Source organism: Hyla sarda, chromosome 3 (genome assembly GCF_029499605.1).
Source record: "Hyla sarda isolate aHylSar1 chromosome 3, aHylSar1.hap1, whole genome shotgun sequence".
Lineage (NCBI taxonomy): Eukaryota > Metazoa > Chordata > Amphibia > Anura > Hylidae > Hyla > Hyla sarda.
In genome coordinates this window covers 111,508,448-111,527,526 of record NC_079191.1, presented here as the reverse complement: position 1 = coordinate 111,527,526, position 19,079 = coordinate 111,508,448, and the positions used below count along the sequence as shown (strand labels likewise).

At 43.5% G+C, this 19,079-nt stretch overlaps 1 protein-coding gene across 2 annotated transcripts in view; it reads left to right on the top strand.

Moving 5' to 3' along the window:
* HLTF (helicase like transcription factor) overlaps positions 1–19,079 on the top strand; it is an 87,843-nt gene that overhangs the window by 9,709 nt on the left and 59,055 nt on the right. Inside the window, exons 4-9 of one of the 2 annotated variants that reach the window (XM_056564842.1) lie at positions 3,246–3,379; positions 8,610–8,692; positions 10,046–10,120; positions 10,853–11,044; positions 12,252–12,341; positions 12,428–12,505. In XM_056564842.1, the coding sequence (XP_056420817.1) occupies positions 3,246–3,379; positions 8,610–8,692; positions 10,046–10,120; positions 10,853–11,044; positions 12,252–12,341; positions 12,428–12,505 (652 nt within the window). The remainder of the gene's footprint in view (positions 1–3,245; positions 3,380–8,609; positions 8,693–10,045; positions 10,121–10,852; positions 11,045–12,251; positions 12,342–12,427; positions 12,506–19,079) is intronic. The other variant, XM_056564843.1, reaches the window with a different exon arrangement.

Here is a 19,079-nt window from a genome sequence, read left to right as displayed (position 1 = left end):
TAATTTTTTTTACATATGCTAAAGTCGTGAAACACCTGTGGGGTATTAAGGTTCACTTTACCCCTTGTTACGTTCCCTGAGGGGTCTAGTTTCCAAAATGGTATGCCATGTGTGTTTTTTTGCTGTTCTGGCACCATAGGGGCTTCCTAAAGGTGACATGCCCCCCAAAAACCATTTGACGCTCCTTCCCTTCTGAGCCCTCTACTGCGCCCGCTGAACAATTAACATAGACATATGAGGTATGTGCTTACTTGAGAGAAATTGGGTTTCAAATACAAGTAAAAATTTTCTCCTTTTTACCCCTTTCAAAAATTCAAAAATTGGGTCTACAAGAAAATGCGAGTGTAAAAAATGAAGATTTTGAATTTTCTCCTTCACTTTGCTGCTATTCCTGTGAAACACCTAAAGGGTTAATACACTTAATGAATGTCATTTTGAATACTTTGGGGGGTGTAGTTTTTATAATGGGGTCTTTTATGGGGTATTTCTAATATGAAGGCCCTTCAAATCCACTTCAAACGTGAACTGGTCCATGAAAAATAGCGAGTTTGAAAATTTTGTGAAAAATGTCAAAATTGCTGCTGAACTTTGAAGCCCTCTGGTGTCTTCCAAAAGTAAAAACTCATACATTTTATGATGCAAACATAAAGTAGGCATATTGTATATGTGAACCCAAAAAAAATATATTTTGAATATCCATTTTCCTTACAAGCAGAGAGCTTCAAAGTTAGAAAAATGCAAAATTTTCATTTTTTTCATCAAATTTGGTGATTTTTCACCAAGAAAGGATGCAAGTTACCATAAAATTTTACCACTAAGTTAAAGTAGAATATGTCACGAAAAAACAATCTCGGAATCAGAATGATAACTAAAAGCATTCCAGAGTTATTAATGTTTAAAGTGACAGTGGTCAGAATTGCAAAAAACGCTCCGGTCCTTAAGGTGAAAAAGGGCTCGGTCATTAAGGGGTTAAAACAAAAGGCAGGGTCCACCACACGTAAATAAAGGTGGATATTTATCAAAACCTGTCCAGAGGAAAAGTTGCCCATAGCAACCAATCAGCTAGCTTCTTTAATTTTTGCAAAATGAAAGAAGCGATCTGATTTGGTTGCTGTGGGCAACTGGGTAACTTTTCCTCTAGACAGGTTTTAATAAATCTCCCCAAAATCTTTTTATGAACAACCCCTTCAACTGGGAAAGGGAAAAAAAATGTACCGTATATAAAAAAATTTAAAATTAAAACATAAAACATAAAAATGACAGGGATGTTAAATGATAACATATATTCTTGACACGTTTTACTGTAATATCTTTAATTGTGATATGTACATTTTTATTTTACTGCAAACCTAGGGTTTAGTATTTTCTAGCCAGGAGATCGGGTTCAAACTTAGATTCATATTTATCTATGATGGCCATGAAGAAGGACTTGATAGGTCCGAAACACATCCAACTAAGGCGTGCCCTTGGGATGCCACATGCTTTCATACATGAATAAACTTGGATATTTATTCATGACTACTTGACCCTTCCCTCTGTTTGGAAAGTCTGTCACCTTTGCAGAAATATATAGTAGTTTAGGATAATTTGCAACTAGAAATACACAGTGTGCACCCAGCACTGCAATTGAGGAGTCAGCAATATTATTTGCCACTGGCTCTGCCCACTTGATGATGATGATTGGCAGGCTTCTCTTTATGCATAGTAATGGACAGCGTGGGGCCAGCGGCAGCTAATAAAAATAGGTGACGAAACCCTGCAGCGTCAGGCGCTCACTATTCTACAGCAAAGGTGACAAACCGCTTTAAAGAGGTCCTGTTAACAAATGTAATATGGACATGAAGTGCTCATATACTGTAATGTACATTCTTTTGCCTCACAGTTTGACTCTTTGCATACAATCTGCTCTGAAATCTGCAATATAGCTTCTATCTGAATGTAGTCTAAAACTCTGATCGGTCATTTCAATTTTTTTTTTTTTATATTAATGGGACATGAACTTGTCGACATTGTTAGTCTATAGGGTTGTGTTCATATTCCTGAAGCACTCCATCTTGTAAAAATCCTGTGGAGAGCACAGGGGTTAACTCCATCCTTACTTAGGCTGTTCACACTACTAGTTGACTCTGTAGTTCAGTCAGATTTGATGTGAAGAATGACAAATTGACAAATATCTTTTCTGAACCCAGTCGAGCCCATTGTAAGTCGTGGGGTCTGTAAAGCACAGTTGGTGTCCCTTTTGATCTGTCTCTTTCATCAGGCCTGCATTTGTAATAAAAACCATGACGGTGGTGTTAACAGAGCCCAGTACAAACTAATTACGACAAAACAATTTCTGGCTTAAAAAAAACCAAAACTGTTTTTTATGTAAAGGAGAGTTTGCAGCAGGAAAGTGTAGCAAAGTGAAGAGTGCTCACAGGCACCATTTGAGGTCCAGGAGTATGGAAGAAAAAAAACAACCTGGGACCAAATTTCTGGGGCAGCTGCAGAGTAGATTGGAGTATGTACGGCTGGGTTCACAGCCCGTTTTGTTAAATACGGCTGGGAGGAGGGGGCGGGGCTTAATCGCGGTGCCCACGCCCGACCGGAGTGAACCACAGCCTCCGGTCGGCTTCGTTTTCGGCCGTATGCGGTTTCCCGACCGCAGGCAAAAACGTGGTCGACCACGTTTTTGCCAGCGGTCGGGAAACCGCATACGGCCGAAAAAGCAGCCGACCGGAGGCTGTGGTTCACTCCGGTCGGCTCATAGACATACATTAAATACGGTTCCCGAATATGGCTGAGTGCAGGCGCGGCGATTAAGCCCCGCCCCCTCCTCCCAGCCGTATACGGGAGCCGTATTTAACAAAACGTGGTGTGAACCCAGCCTACCGGAGGCAAGACTTCAGTCCGTTTTTATCCCAAGCCTCCTGAAGTAATACTATCAGATCTCTGTCAAATGCTCTTACTGCAGGTCACTATCTCTGATCGGTCATGGAGAGGAGGAAGAGATGCAACATTGAGAGAGTAGAACTTTAGTAAGGTCAGAAGAGGGTAAGTTCTGGGAAATCTAAGGGTTTAAGGATGAAATGGATTGCCAAGGGAATACTGTTTACTTTAATATATGCTCAGGTTGGGGTAATGATAAAAAAATAAATGAGTACAAAGCTGTCTCTATCCCCTGCTGAGTGAGCTTGTTATCAGTCTCTAAAAGGATATACATATCTTTTATGGTTCTAATAACTGACTTTTTTTCTTTTGTATAGTGTAGTACCATACGGTGCACACAATGCTTTTACTATGCCGGTAAACTTGAGTTTTTGGGGCCAAGAAGAAAGCAAGAAGGTTGTTTTAGACCACATGAAGAAATATGGTTATAAGCTTGAACCAGTTCCCAAAAGTGAGTAATAATTCTGCCTACTGTGTAATGAAGAAAAAGGATGGCAATGTAATGTAACATGAAAGCAAGTGTAACTATGAATAAGAACTTGTCGCTCAGATCATGCTTGCCTACCTGAGGGCACTTAAAGGGGTACTCCGCTCCGGTGGAAAAAAAAAAAAAAAACATTTAAAATCAACTGGTGTCAGAAAGTAAAACAGATTTTTAAATTATAAAATGAGTTCCCAGTCCTCAAATACCTCAGCCAAAAAGGTTGTACAATGGATGTTTGGAAAGATGCATACATTTTATTATAAATAACTTTTACACATAAAATTTCTCACAGGGCCCGTGTGATATAACATAAAAATATAATTGATAATAAATGGACAATCTATAAAAATGGAAACCTGTAAGATACAAGAAAAATGTCCAGTGTGTATGGAAGGACACTTCTGAATATATATAAAAAAACTGCAATAGTGATTGACCGCAATTCACATTCAATAACAGTTCGTATTCAATAATGTGGTATCTGAATAACTGATGGTACCATGTACCGCTCAACGCTCCTTTAAATATTTGCCATCCACCACTCTGTAAAGGCTCCGCCGATGTATGTAAAAGTTGCTGGTATACAGTAAATAATATTGCGACTCTGCTGAAACAGTATACAGCCAAGGTGCTCCAGACCGGGCGCGTGTAGATGGTGAGTGAAACCGGCGTCTGACATCACTCTGGCAGCCGCAGAGCTCCAGTGATTTTGAAGCGCTGGATACACACGGTGGTATGCAAAGTAGTACCTGGCAGGGTACACAGATGGAGGTAGTTGGAACAGTGTGACGACAGGAGCGGCAGAATTTTCAATCTAATAGCGTCAAATAGTAATCCAGGTAAAGTTCCTTCATGGAAAATCCTTCCTTAACACCTTGTTTAGACAGGGTAGGTAGGCCAAATGCATTTCGGGGCATGTACAAATGTGTACTAGCCCCTTCCTCTGTGTCTTTAGAACTGTATACTGGCAACTTTTACATACATCGGCGGAGCCTTTACAGAGTGGTGGATGGCAAATATTAAAAGGAGCGGTGAGCGGTAGATGGTACCATGAGTTATTCAGATACCGCATTATTGAATACGAACTGTTATTGAATGTGAATTGCGGTCAATCACTATTGCAGTTTTTTTTATATATATTCAGAAGTGTCCTTCCATACACACTGGACATTTTTCTTGTATCTTCCAGGTTTCCCCTTTTATAGATTGTCCATTTATTATCAAGTATATATTTATGTTATATCACACAGGCCCTGTGAGAAATTTTATGTGTAAAAGTTATTTATAATACAATTCATGCATCTTTCCGAACATCCATTGTACAACCTTTTTGGCTGAGGTATTTGAGGTAGGGATCGACCGTTTATCGGTATGGCCGATATTATTGGCCGATAATCACGATTTTGGGCATTATCGGTATCGGCAATTACCTTGCCGATAATGCCCCGCACCGCTCCCCCATCCCCCCGACCCGCCGCACAGCGACCGATCCCCCGACCCACCGCACCGCGTCGCACCCCCCACCGTAGTGCTGGGCGGTATACCGGTATGGATTTTTTCCCATACCGCTATACTGGTCGGGCCCCTCCCCCACCCTCCGAGTCAATAAAAAAAATTAAACTTACCCGTAATGGGGGTGGTCCGGGCCATCCATCCTTCCTGTAGTGCCCGTCGGCATTCCAGGTGGAGGGTGAACCGGTCGGGGCTGTCCTTCTTCTCCGGGGGAGCTCTTCTCCACTCCGGGCAGGCTCTGGCCTAGTGTGCTGCATAGACGCCGCTACGCCGTGACGTCAGGTGCGTCGCTGCGCACGGGCGTCACTGCGCAGCGGCGTCTATGCAGCGTATTAGGCCGGAGCCTGCCCAGAGTGGAGAAGAGCACCCCCGGAGGACGACAGCCTGGACCGGTTCACCCTCCACCCGGAATGCCGCCGGACACTACAGGAAGGATGGATGGCCCGGACTACCCTGACAGGTAGGGGGAGAGAAGTGGGTGGTGGCGGCGGCGGCCTATGGCACCGCAAAAGCCACTGCAGTGCATTGATTTAAAGCGCCCGCTTTAAATCAATGATCTACAGCGGTGTCGCGGGGGGATAAATAGCCGATAACTTATACCGATATTATCGGCCCTAACCTCCACCGATTATCGGTATCGGCCCTAAAAAAAACGATATCGGTCGATCCCTAATTTGAGGACTGGGAATTCTATTATTTTACATTCCGTTGTTATTTCACCTGAGGGTACAGGTGCACCCAGTTAACCTTGTACAATTTTTAATGTGAGTTGTCCATCTATTTTGATAGATTTTTTTTAATTCTTTCTATTTAAAAATCTTAATTCTTCCAGTCCTTATCAGCTGATGTGTGCTCAATAGGAAGTTGTATTTCTTTCTGGAATTCTTTTCAGTCTGACCACAGTGCTCTCTGCTGACACCTCTGTTCATAGTACAAGCAAATACTCATAGCAAACCTCTACTGCTCTGGACAGTTCCTTTATATGGACAGAAGTGTCAGCAGAGAGCACTGTGGTCAGGCTGAAAAGAATTCCAGAAATAAATACAACTTCCTCTGTAGTATACAGCAGCTGATAAGCACTGGAAGGATTAAGATTTTTAAATAGATGCAATTTACAAACCTGTATAACTTTTTGGCACCAGTTGACTTAAAAAGAAAAAAAAAAGTTTTCCACCAGATTACCCCCCTTAACGACACAGGACATAAATGTGCGTCCTGGTGAGGTGGTACTTAACGCATCAGGACGTACATTTACGTCCTATACATAACTGCAAGCATCGGAGCGATGCTCGGGTCATGCGCGGCAGGTCCCGGCTGCTGATAGCAGCCAGGGACCCGCCGCTAAGGCCGACATCTGCGATTGCCCGGATGTCCACCATTAACCCCTCAGATGACGTGATCAATACAGATTACGGCATCTGCAGCGCTGCGGTCACTAAAATGGATGATCGGATCGCCCGCAGCGCTGCCGCGGCGATCCGATCATCCAGAACGGCAGACGGAGGTCCCCTCACCTGCCTCCGCCTCCTTCCACGGGTTATCTGCTCTGTTCTGAGATCGAGCAGAAGATGACCGATAACATTGATCAGTGCTATGTCCTATGCATAGCACCGAACAGTATTAGCAATCAAATGATTGCTATAAATAGTCCCCTATGGGGACGATTAAAGTGTAAAAAAATAAAAAATGTGAATTAAAAAAAAAAACATTTATTATTATATACATATTTGGTATCGCCGTGTGCGTAAATATCCGAACTATTAAAATATAATGTTAATGATACCGTACGGTGAACGGCGTGAACGTTAAAAAAATAGCTGCTTTTTTTTTTTTTTACAACATTTCATTCCCCAAAAAATTGGTAAAAAATGTATTAAAAGTTTTATATAAGCAAATATGGTATCAATAAAAAGTACAGATCACGGCGCAAAAAATGAGCCCTCATACCGTCGCTTATACAGAAAAATGAAAAAAGTTATAGGTCTTCAAAATAGGGGGATTTTAAACGTACTAATTTGGTTAAAAAGTTTGTGTTTTTTTTTGTTTTTTTTAAGTGCAACAGTAATAGAAAAGTACGTTATTATGGGTATCATTTTAATTGTATTGACCCAAAGAATAAAGAACACATGTCATTTTTACCGTAAATTTTACGGCGTGAAAACGAAACCTTCCAAAACTTGCAAAATTGCGGTTTTCCTTTTAATTTCCCCTCACAAATAGTATTTTTTTTGGTTGCGCCATACATTTTATGGTAAAGTGAGTGATGGCATTACAACGGACAACTGGTCGCGCATAAAACAAGCCCTCATACTAGTCTGTGGATGAAAATATAAAAGAGTTATGATTTTTTGAACAAAAACATAGAAATAAAATTGTCTGAGTCCTTAAGGCCCAAATGGGCTGACTCCTTAAGGTGTTAAAGGGGTACTCTGCCCAAAAAACATCTTATCCCCTATCCAAAGGATAGGGGATAAGATGTCTGATCAGGGGGTCTCAAGTGGCAATCTCTGGGCTGGCAGCGGGGACCCCTGCGATCAGACATCTTATCCCCTATGCTTTGGATAGGGGATAAGTAGTTTTTCGGCAGAGTACCCCTTTACTATTAGGGCTTCTACGGTAGGGACTGGTTTGAGCTCTGCCCATTTTTGACAGCTCAGATTATACACATATAAGATAACAAGATGGTCCATTTTATAGATAGAAAACTACTCTGTGAGCTGCTGCTCCAATATTTCAGGCTGTTTTTTATTTTTAAACTAGAACTGTCAACTGAGCTCTTACCTTAATGTGGAGAGCGTCTACACTCCACATTGTTACCAGTGGACCCCCCAATCTAAATCTACAATTAATAATCTGTCAAAATGCAATTACTATTTTATTGTTCTAGTGTACTTAAAAGGGGGGGGGGGAATTTTTTTTTCAATAGACTTATTTTTCTGTACATTTTCTGTAATTTTGTTTCAGTAGTTCCTTTGCAGACCTATTTGTCTCCATGGTTCTGATATATGGAAACTATGTAGGGGACAGACAGTACATGAATAAACACTTTGTTGTAAAAGTATTCATATCCTTAAAGGGGTACTCCAGCATAGAACTTTGTTGAGCAATCATCCCCGGGCTACCAACATATTAAATAACAACCTGAACTTACTTGCTACTGCTCCCACGGTGACCTGGTATCTCTGCTCCAGTCCTCCGGTGCCATCTACTTCCCAGTTTCCTGTGTTTGACAGGTGACACTGCTGATCAACTAATCGCTAGCCACAGCAATGTCCCGCCTCGGTTACTGAACGGCTGAATGGCAGTGTGATGTATTTGGCTCCAGCACCAGGAAAAAGACCAGTGCTGGGGGTCACTACGTCACACTGCCGATCAGCCTATCGCTGGCCGAGGTCGGACATTGCTGGGGCTGGTGATTAGCTGATTTAGCAGTGTGATGCATCGATCACAAGCAACCAGGATGTATGTGGCTTCAGAGAACTGGAGCAGTGATACCGGAGCAGTGCGGGAGTGTCAGCAAGTAAGTCTGGGCTGTTGTTTTATATGCCAGCAACCCAGGTATGATGGTTTAAAAAATTTCCATGCTAGAGTAATTCTTTAAGTGTAAGCTTTTTTATTAAACCATTAATCAGAGCAACTCTGCTCTCTGTGTGATCTGTCTGATGTTTTGTTTATTGAACTATAGATTTTGGAACAAGCTTCATGTCACAAGGTGCTGGATCCAGTCACAGTCCGCCTCTTCCAGCTGTGCGGTTAACAGTAGATCAGGTTTGTGGTGTCATTTAAATAATCTTAAATTCTTGCAGTATTTGTCCAATAGGCTAGGTTCACATTAACATTGTCTTCCGTCCCATTCAGGGTTCGTTCGGCTCCTTTTTATTTTATTTTTTGAGCAAAACGGACCCTGAAACAGGTCGGGACACAACCGACGGGGATCCAGTAGTTTAGCGGAGAAAAAAAAGTGACGGAATTGGTGACGAACCTCTGAGTAGCAGAGACCGACAGCATTGTGAATGAGGCCTCCATTTATACATATAGTGTTACAAATAAAGATTATTTACTCTCCTGATTTAAAGCATAATGATTACATATATTTTTTTTATTTAACAATTTTTCAGTAAAAATGTTCTGTTTTTGATACTAAATATGCTAAAGAATATCAAGAAACAATTATTATTATTTTAATTTTTTTTTTTTTTTTTTATAAAAAGTGCTTGCGCAGAATCCCTTTTAGGCTTTAGTTTCTGAGCCTAAGCTAGATATGGATCCAGTAGGAAGAAATAATATAAATACTGATTTTACATTTCCCATTCTTTTTTTGGATCAAAAATTGGCATTGGCTTAAAAACTAGCAGACTGGTAGCAGACAAAAAAAAAAAAAAAAAAAAAAATCTGGCAAATGGAAACCCAGCCTAATGGGATATCCAGCAAAATATTGTGAGATAGCATACAAAATCATGTACTTACCTCCCTGGCTGCTCTGGTATCATAGCACCCGGTGGTCTTCATTGAATTTAGCTTTTCTAAAGCTGCAGACAATACGTCACATTGCCTCTTAGCCAGTCACTGGTTGCAACAGTGAATCTAGTATAATTCTAAACTAAAATGTTTGTAGTGCTCCTGTTTTTATCTATTGGGTGACTGCTGCAATCCAAGATTACACACAGCTCAGTGTATTCTTTTTGACTACAGCTGTAGCTCAGAACTTAAAGGGGTACTCCGCTGAAAATCTTTTTTACTTAAATTAACTGGTGCCAGAAAGTTAAACAGATTTGTAAATTACTTCTATTTAAAAATCTTAATCCTTCCAGTGCTTATCAGCTGCTATATGGTCCACTGAAAGTTCTTTTCTTTTTGAATTTCCTTTCTGTCTGACCACAGTACTCTCTGCTGACACCTCTGTCCATTTTAAGAACTGTCCAGAGTAGGAGCCAATCCCCATAGAAAACCTCTCCTGCTCTGGACAGTTCCTAAAATGGATCCTATTACTGATCTGATAAATGCCACTGTTGGTTTAGTGATCCTACATTATCACTGCAATCACTGACCTCAGCAGTCTCTCTGCCCCTGTCAGAATTTGTGTACACGGTGGTAATTTATTTGTATTTTTTTTTATTTCAGTTGAAGAGTGAATTTGATAAATTGTTTGAAGATTTGAAAGAAGATGATAAAACACAAGAATTAGAGCCTGCAAAGGTGAATTTCTATTGTTAATTGTGAATCCTCTTATCCATTTTTGACCAATGTCTTGTTGCTCAATTTCTTGTCAAATGTTATGGTTTAGCAAGTGTGGCATTGGTCTTGTGTTAGACCCAACCCCCCTCTCCATTACCTTCACCATTTTGCGCAATATGACAAATTTGTTAGTCTTTCCTTTTTCTGTTTGTTGATTTGTAGTAAAACCGTTGTTAAAAGGAGTGTTATGCCATCCAACAACTGACTTCTATCTGTCTGAGCCAATATGGAGAAATATTTTTTTTGTTACTCCTTGCTGGATGTCAGATAGGTACCTTGGCAACGTTCTGCATTAACATACTATTTTAGAATTGTATAGGTAATTGAATGATGCTGAAATTAAAGAAATTCTCTCTTCCTCAAAATGAACAATTATTCAATTGTTACTTCTTGTAAAGACAGGGGTAGCTAGGGTATACCTATGATAAATGTCACAACACCTGGTATACGCCTTTATCTGGTATATGGTGGTCCATGTATCCATTTATGAATTGTCTTGGATCTTATCCTGGCACTCAGGTTAAACAGATGGATGTACACTGCGTATTGCTGTGTAAAACCAGCTCAAATGAGAAGTCAGAAAATCAGTTTAGGTAAAACCTTTACAATATTTTTCTGTTTAAAGTTTAAGAGCTTTAAAAATATGTTACCGTGTGTGTCCTAATGAAATTGCTGTTTTTTTTTTCTTTCTAGTCAATACAAACAGTTTTGCTTCCACATCAAAAGCAGGCTTTGGCTTGGATGGCTTCACGTGAGAACAGTACAGAGCTGCCACTTTTTTGGGAACAGAGGAACAACCTTTACTACAACACTCTTACAAACTTTGCTGAGAAAAGAAGACCTGAAAGTGTCAGAGGAGGGATTTTGGCAGATGACATGGGCCTGGTATGTATTTCTTTGTAGTTTTTGTGAAACTTAAGATTTTTATTTTACAAATTGCAGAAAATCTGATTAACTGTGTTAAAAATCACAAATTCCCAGAAGGATGCTGACAATCCACAATGCTCTATGGAGTAAGCAGCACAGGGGTAAAAATAGTGATGCACAACCACTCACATGACTACTATTCATCAGGGGTGTAGCTCCTTAGAATTATACTGTACATACTGTCCTATAATGTGACAGTCACAGGTCACATGTGGTGTACCTTGCTGGCTTACTGTCTAAAAATTAGACCCATATTTTTCGATAAGGCGACCTTGTCCAGCACCCTCTACTTTCAATGGCTTTTTATTATTTTTAAAGAAAAGAGAAGTGCAGATGACATAAACAATAAACAGGAGACAGAAGCAGCTGTCAACTATGGAAATAAGGCCAGACGCAGCAGTCATTGTGGTAAAATTATCTAATCATCTTGATGCGCATGTATCTTATTACCTTTTGAGGTTATAAAGCAAATAAAACATAAACAAGAAAACATCCCTGGGAGAGGAGAAGAACAGAACAGTATGCCTGCTCAAGTATCTTATAATAGACAGTGCCAAACCAATAAGATTAATCAGTGTTGATAAGGATAGCGTGAATTACAGCAGGATAGGGTCGACTTATGACCTCTGAGTAAAGTACAGAATATCCAGCACCTTTTAAATATATCACACTAAGAACTGACCCCTTCCCCATCTACGCCCAGCATAAAAGGCCAGAATGAATCCTGAAAAACATTATAAATGTAAGGTTTTGGCATTGTGGCTTATCTGTTTTTACCCTGCCCTTATACCAGTAAGTAGTTAGTATGGCTCTTTTCCAGTTTTTTAAGTGTATTTGTGCATTTTGATCTTTAGTTTATTTGTAACATGCACCTATCCACTGCATTTTGCAGATTTTACACTATTACTGTGCATAAGAAGAAAGTTGTAATCGGCAGAGGGAGCCTACATTTAAAAACTACACTGGACTCCAATCGGTTACATTACCATGCAACTAATAAACTTAGTTTCATAAAACTATGTTATAGTTCCACATAAACAGCACAGCTGAAATTGCTGTCTGTAACTATGTCATGCTGCCCCGAGAGAACTTATCTTTAAATGAATTCTCTATGTAAGTGTAGTTTTCTGTTTTGTCTTTATTTTATTTATCCTTTTTTCTACAGGGAAAAACTCTGTCAATGATTGCATTAATTCTTACAAACTTTCATGATGGTCAACCTTTGCCAACTAAGAAAGTTAAATCTGGAAAACAGGTGAGGTTTATGTTTTGTCTTTATATTGTGCAAATGGTTTGGAGGTTTTACTGACTATGAGCAATCTCCATCTTTTTATTTTTAAGAATATACCAAACAAATCTCTGACAAGTGATTCTGATAAACCATCAAGAAATAAAGCCTCACAGGGACTGTGTAGTGGTAAGTTTGTAAAAAAATTACTTGAAAGGACCTTTAAAATAAAAATGTGTATTTCATTGACCTTTTTACTACAACAAAATGGACATGGCAAGAATTTCCATTACATTTGCACAGTGTTTCTGTAAAATGCATATTCTATCTTATTCCCTTACTATAGGATGAAGGCAAATATTGGCTGAACCTGGCCAATAAACATGTAATAAAGTAGTCATAAGTAGAGATGACGAGCCGAATCCGGCAAACCCGGATTGGACCTGAACTTTTTTACCGCTCGGGGAACACTCAAGCTTTTACTGGTTCGGTAAATAGCGCGAAAAACCAGAAAGCATTATTTCTCGGTCGGCTCCATTGGGGGACACAGGAACCGTTGGTATATCTTTCTGCCACTAGGAGGCGCTGACACTAGGACATAACAAAAAACAAGTCTGCCCCTCCCGGCAGAATATACCCCGCCTACTGGCTCTGAGCTAGTCAGTTTTAGCTTAGTCTCAGTAGGAGGCAGACACAGGTCTGGAGTTCTCCGGACCTGGTCGGTTTCTTATTTTTTAGTTAGGGATGTTTTAGTTAGTTAGTTTTTTCATTCCTTTTATTTTCCTTTTTCAGGAGGGGGCTCAGGAGCATGGCGCTACCTGTTCCCCCTTCTGCGATGCAGGGGCATGGGACAGAGTATGGACCATCAACCCCTTCTCGCCAACAGCCAGCGCCAGGGTAGTACCCCGGGTCCGGGTTCCCTCTTGCCCCTGCTCGCCGCGCTATGGCAGCCTGGCGTTAAGCTGGACGAAAACTCCATCAGGTGAGTATGAGTGGACACGGTAAGCTGCGCCAAAAAAACGCAAAAAAGCTGCGTCTCCCCTGCCAATCCGCCGGAAACTGAGCATAGTTGGCACTGCCGACAGCAGGGACGCGGGTGAGACTTATTGTATTACAGCAGAGACTCATGAAAGCCCTGCCTCAATGGACTGATGGAGAGTATCCCAGCCGAAAAGAGTTTTTCTACGTTGTGTGTCTTGCCCCCATTCTCTGGAGGTCTCATTATGGCCTCTATATGCCATGTACAGCCCTCCACCTCTGCCCAGGATGCTCTTATAAACCATTCTGTGGCTGAACCAGACCCTTCCTGGGTTTCTCCCCTGTTCCAGATGATTTTTATCTCTGGGCCGCATTTCCCAGGCCTTTGGTGTCCATCCTGGAGCGTGCTGGTCCTTGCCATTCCCCTGTCCGAGCCTGTTGTCCTTTCGGTTCTGGCCAGTCGCCAGTTCCCCCTATGGGCACCCCAATTGTTCTTCGGGGTCCCCTGCTGAATCTCCTGTCTGGGTCTCCTACTCGCTTGGCGAGTGCGGTCCCCAGGATGTGCTGCTGCTCCCCTCCCCTGTCCGCCCCAGGTCCCCTGTCACGCCTTCCAAGGTTTCTGGGCACTGATCCTATTTCCTGCCCAACAGTTCTCTGTCTGGTTTGCCATGGGGCGAGTCCCCTGTGGTTCGCTCTTGCTCCCCTGGGAGCTTTGTGTTGTGCTTGAGCTGAAGATCAGATGTGGAGGAGTCCTCTCACACAGCTGACACAGTGGATAGCCTTTTCATGGCATTCAAGGACACCTCACACCTACAGAGACTGTGGGCTCAGTTGCAGAAGTCTCCTTCCACCGCTCTCGTCAGTCTCTTCAGATGTTCAGTCCCCATGCTGAATGGACGAGTTTCTGGACGCGGCCTGGAAGCATAAGGAACAATGTTTCCGGAAGCTTACAGGACTTGAGACCCTATACCCGCTCTTTTCCTGCTGGGTCTCCAAGTGGACATCTCCCCCTTGTGGGTTCTCCGGTGTCCTGTCTGTCTAGTCCGCCGCTCTACTCCTGACGAATAAGGCTACCCTAATGGCTACGGCGGCAGGCGCGTTGTGAACCTCTCTAATTCCGCCTTTAGGTTGATTTTCGCCTCTACCTGTGTCGTCACTGGTTTCCTCGTCACTGTGCTACCCTATCTGTGCGGTTGCCCTTTTACGTCGTTGGCTAGCACCTGCAGGTGTACCAACTGACAGTTCAGACTGTGGCCTGTACGATTTCAGCCTTCTCCAGTACCCCATCATGGGGCTATGGCATACAAGGCTAGATTTTTTGCTCCTTACTACTGGTGTGAGAAGTCCGGAAGTGTGTCCCTTCAGGTACAAGGGACCATAGGCCAGTCAGAAGGCTTGTAGTATGTATTGTCCCCTATGACGTCAGGTCGTCTGGCACATATCTGCCGCACCTGCAGCCACAGTCCGGGTCTAAGGAGTGGACCTGCAGGTTCAGGAGGTCTTTTCCTAGTCGGTCAGACTTGGTTTGTGCTCCTATCATACATTTCCTGCGCATGGTAGGTGGTTAGTTACCCTGCTGGCAGAGTGGGGGGTACTATTGTGTAGCCCTACATGTTACATGGGCCCTATACATTGCGCCAGACAGTGTCTGCGTGGTCCCATTTCCTGCTTGCCATGCCCACCTCTGAGGCCCAGTATTCTGCTTCCAGTGTGAGGTTTGGATGGATTGCCTTGTGGGTTCAGTGATCCCTCTACCAATTCACCAATCTATGTCTGGTTGGTTTCTTGTTCACCAGGTCACCTACTCTGCTACTCAAGTGACTGACGTCTGGTTATTGCCTTCGGCGTTAGGTTTCCGATTGACTTTGTGTGTTTCCTTGACCCTCATGCGGTCAGGGGGGCCAGATGAAGCAACACGAGTGTTCCTTATCTTCCCATTGTCTCTGCTAACAGATTCCCTACCTTTTTTAGCTGGGGGCTCAGTCCTCTGAGCCTTTGCCTTTGTTCAAAGGCCATAATGGTTCAGTTGTCACAGTGTTTGCCTTTTTACTCCAAGGGACCAGGGTTTCGTCCCTCTTGAGGACGTACCTCCTCAACTGTATGTTGCTGCGCGTGCACCTTTTTTTTTGTCATTCATACTCTTTTGTCTTCCCTAACACGTGTGTCCCCGGTTTCTCAGGAATGTGTGCCTGCGCTCTTCTTGGCTAGGAAGCTGGTTGCAGTGCATTGGTACTGCCAGTGTCGTATCTACTCTGTTCCCTTCCTGTATGCGGTATCTTGCTGGTTTCCTGTTTTTTGCTCAGAGCATCCCGGAGTAGGTTCCGCCAGCTATTCCTGTGTGTCCGAGGCCTCCTATTATGGCCTGGCTCTTTTTTTAGTTACCTGCTGTCCTGACAGCCTGGATTCTCTACTCTGCTGGAGGAGTTTATGCGGTCATGTCTGGCTCAGCTGCGGGGGGGGGGGGGGGGGGGGTTGGGGTGTTGGCAATCTGTGGTGTGGTTCCTGTCATAGCTCTTCTCCTGCCTTGGTGGAGACCTCCTGGATGGTGTGTCAACCCTTTCCTCTAGCTCTGTCACGCTGCACTGGCCCATTGGTCTGCTGGAGTGGCCTTCTGTGCCCGGATAATGGGAGTTCCGGCTAGGCTCCTTTTTCCCCTCCAGTCCCATCCTACAGCCTTTTGCTTCATAGTCTTCGGATCCCTTCAGACCATTGGGTCCAAGGCTTCTCCGGATCTGTTCGGACAGCTGGGGTCCAAGGCTTGTTCTTCACGTTCTCCCCTCTTTGTTCGAGTTCTCTTGTGCTGGGGAGTCTTCTTGCATGGCAAACTTCCTGGATGCCTGGGGTGTCCCTCTCCTTGGTCGGCTTTCCTGTTTGTGGGGCCGTGATTAGGTTGGGGTCTTGGGCATGGGTGGCACTCCTGCCCGGCTCCTCTCCGCTGCCCCGGACCCTCAGGGGTTCCGGGACATCCAGTTCCCATCTCGCCTGCTCCGGTATTCTGGGATGCTGCTGTTCCGGCATTCAGGGCTGCTCCTTCTCAGGGCATTCCAATCCTGGTTGGGCCATTTCCCTCGCTTCTCCTTTGGGGTTATTTTCCCCTGGGACGGAGGACGCTCTTATCATCCGGATTACGCCCATCTGGCCGAATTTCAGCTTATGTGTGGCCGTCTTTTCCTCGTCATGCTCTTTTCTGCGGTTCAGGCTGGCTGCCTTCTCTCTGGGGCCATTGCCTGTGGTCTGGTGATGGTGGTTCTGGAACCGGTGGCCTTTGTTTCAGGTTGTTTTAGAATGCCTCTCAGCAGTCGATTCTCGTCTTCTTCCTGTTTTGAGGATGTTTTTATCTCCATCTTCTGGGTGCTCGCCCTTCCCGGGCGTACACAGATCCCCCTGGTGTTTTCAAGCCACGTTCACTTGACTCGAGTGATTCTTTGAATGGGGTTCGCTTGCCGTTCCTCTTCCTCTGTGTTTAACAGCCAGGATGGTACTCTGGCAGGTTCTGTGGCTTCCTTGGACTTGGGTTTCTCCTGCCTTCCAGGATGGTGTGCGGTCCATGGGGGTCTCGAGTCGACCTTCTTGTTCCCCTGTGTGGCTGATTGGTCTCTGGTCTCTGTATGGGACCGTGTCTTCCTTGGCATCTTCACCCCCTCCACTGGTTGTGGGGGCTTCCAGGCGCACACTTCCTGGCTCCGGCCGCCTTGCGGCCCATGGTCTTGCCCTAATGCTTTTGACGCTTGTGGTTCAGTCTCTGGACTGGCTCCCTTTCTCTGGTGGTGGTTATTTCCCTCCCCGGGGACTGCTTTTGTACATCCAACGGTTCTAATGTCCCCCAATGGAGCCAACCAAGAAAAGTCCAGAGGATCCATTGGGGACACAGCACCCACCCATTTGCTGTTAGTTTGTTGGCCTGCCAGCCGGTTGCCTGTCAGTTGCTTTGTTGTCTGGGCTCTGTCCGGACATCCTTTGTTGTTTCCTGTCAGTTCTCTCCTACTGCTTTGGGCCTAAACTGATTAGCTCAAAGCCAGTAGGTGGGTATATGCTGCCGGGAGGGGACAACTCAATCTTCTGTGGAAACCTTAGTAAATTATGTTGTGATTATTATTTTTTTAAATGTTAGGGACACGCCCCCTTTTTGTCAACCACTCCCCTTTTCTCGGGTTTTCTCAATAAAATGGAGAGTTGGTCGGGTTTTTTTTTCATTTTGTTCGGTGCAAATTCTGGACATACAGAAATTCTGGTGCTATTTCTGGCGCACAACCCAACAAAATGGGTCGGGTTTACAATAGTAAATCCGGGCCATAGTGCAGTAATCTCTGCCTGCCAGTCAAAAAGCGGAAGTTATGCGTATCTAGCCTCTAGTGTTTAATACAGGCATTTCATACAGTTCCGCAAACGCAGTCAGTACTCATTGTGCTGTCATCTCTGGCATGCAAAAGCGTGATCCTCTGACACATATCTGGCATGTTAACACAGTTTTGTTGAATTTTATATTTTTCTGCAAATGCACCTTTTTAAATCTTTCTAGTTGTGTACACGCAGATATGCATTATACTAAAAAAGCCTGTGCGTTCCAAACACATTAGTCTTCTAAAGGGACTGAATTTAAAAATTTTGGTTTTATTAAACTTGCTCTATACATACCTCGCTGTAAGATAAACGCAGTTCGAAGCATTAAACTTAAAATTAACAGGTTGGTTAGAAATCGCCCCAAAAAGATAAAACGATCCTTAAAAAATATGTCTGGTAAAGGAATTGTTCTAGACTGTCTGTTTCCTCATCTCTGTCTTGCTTCAACCCCCCCCCCCCCCCCCCCCCCTCCTACTGCTACATAGAAGGATGCACTATCCACAAGGAGGAGCTGGGTCACGGTCAGCCTTTGGAGCGTGTTGCTGAGGTGGGGGAAGGGGTTGCAGTGGCCGAGCATAGCACTAGTGGGATTGGTGGTAGTCGTTATGAGGATTCTGGAAGGCATCATGGTGGATGTGGTGCAGAGGAACAAGAAGGTCACAATGACACGTCAGAAGTGCTAACAAAGAGGAGTGGTGGGGATGATGAAGAGGAGTTTAAAGAGGAGGGTGTCAGCGGGCCTTCTGGTCCGAGCAGCTCAAGAGCAAGTCTCTGCGGAGAGGAAGTGAGGCACAGTCAGGGTCCAAATTTAGGAACGCTGGCTACTTTTAGTAGCACCAATTCACCATCACCCTACTTTCAGCTAGGCCTACATGTACACAACCCATCATCCCCAGAGAAGGGATATTTTTGTTGGCTTTTCATACAAGAGCTATTTCTTCTTCAGTCTTCACTATTTTAGAACTCCAATTCTGTTACTACTAAAAAAAAAAAAAAAAAAAAAAAAGGATAATTTTTGGCACGCTGGGATAAAGCTACGACGTCTTCCCATTCCTCTGTGTGCATATTAACACTGGCAGGCATCTACCGACAACCAGGGATACTTTATGCTGTTTTATTTTGGTGTGAATAGGCCTAAAAATGGACGAGCTGGAATAGTTACCATGGGTTACCGCATGTCGCCATAACTGAGCATTAAAAACACTTTATAATACTACTAGAACTCCTAACAGTGTTAGACAGGGTTTAGAGCTGTTAGGCAGTGTTTTTAAACGTGTTTAGAGGCTTATTTAATTGCCGGTCCAAGTCGAACCGAGCCGAACTGAACTCGAGATTTTCGAAAAGTCCGGTGAACCTAATTCTTTAAAAGTTCACTCAACTCTAGTCATGAGATAGTCACAGGACTCAAATAACTATTGGGACAGTAGGAAACAAGGGAAGAAGAGG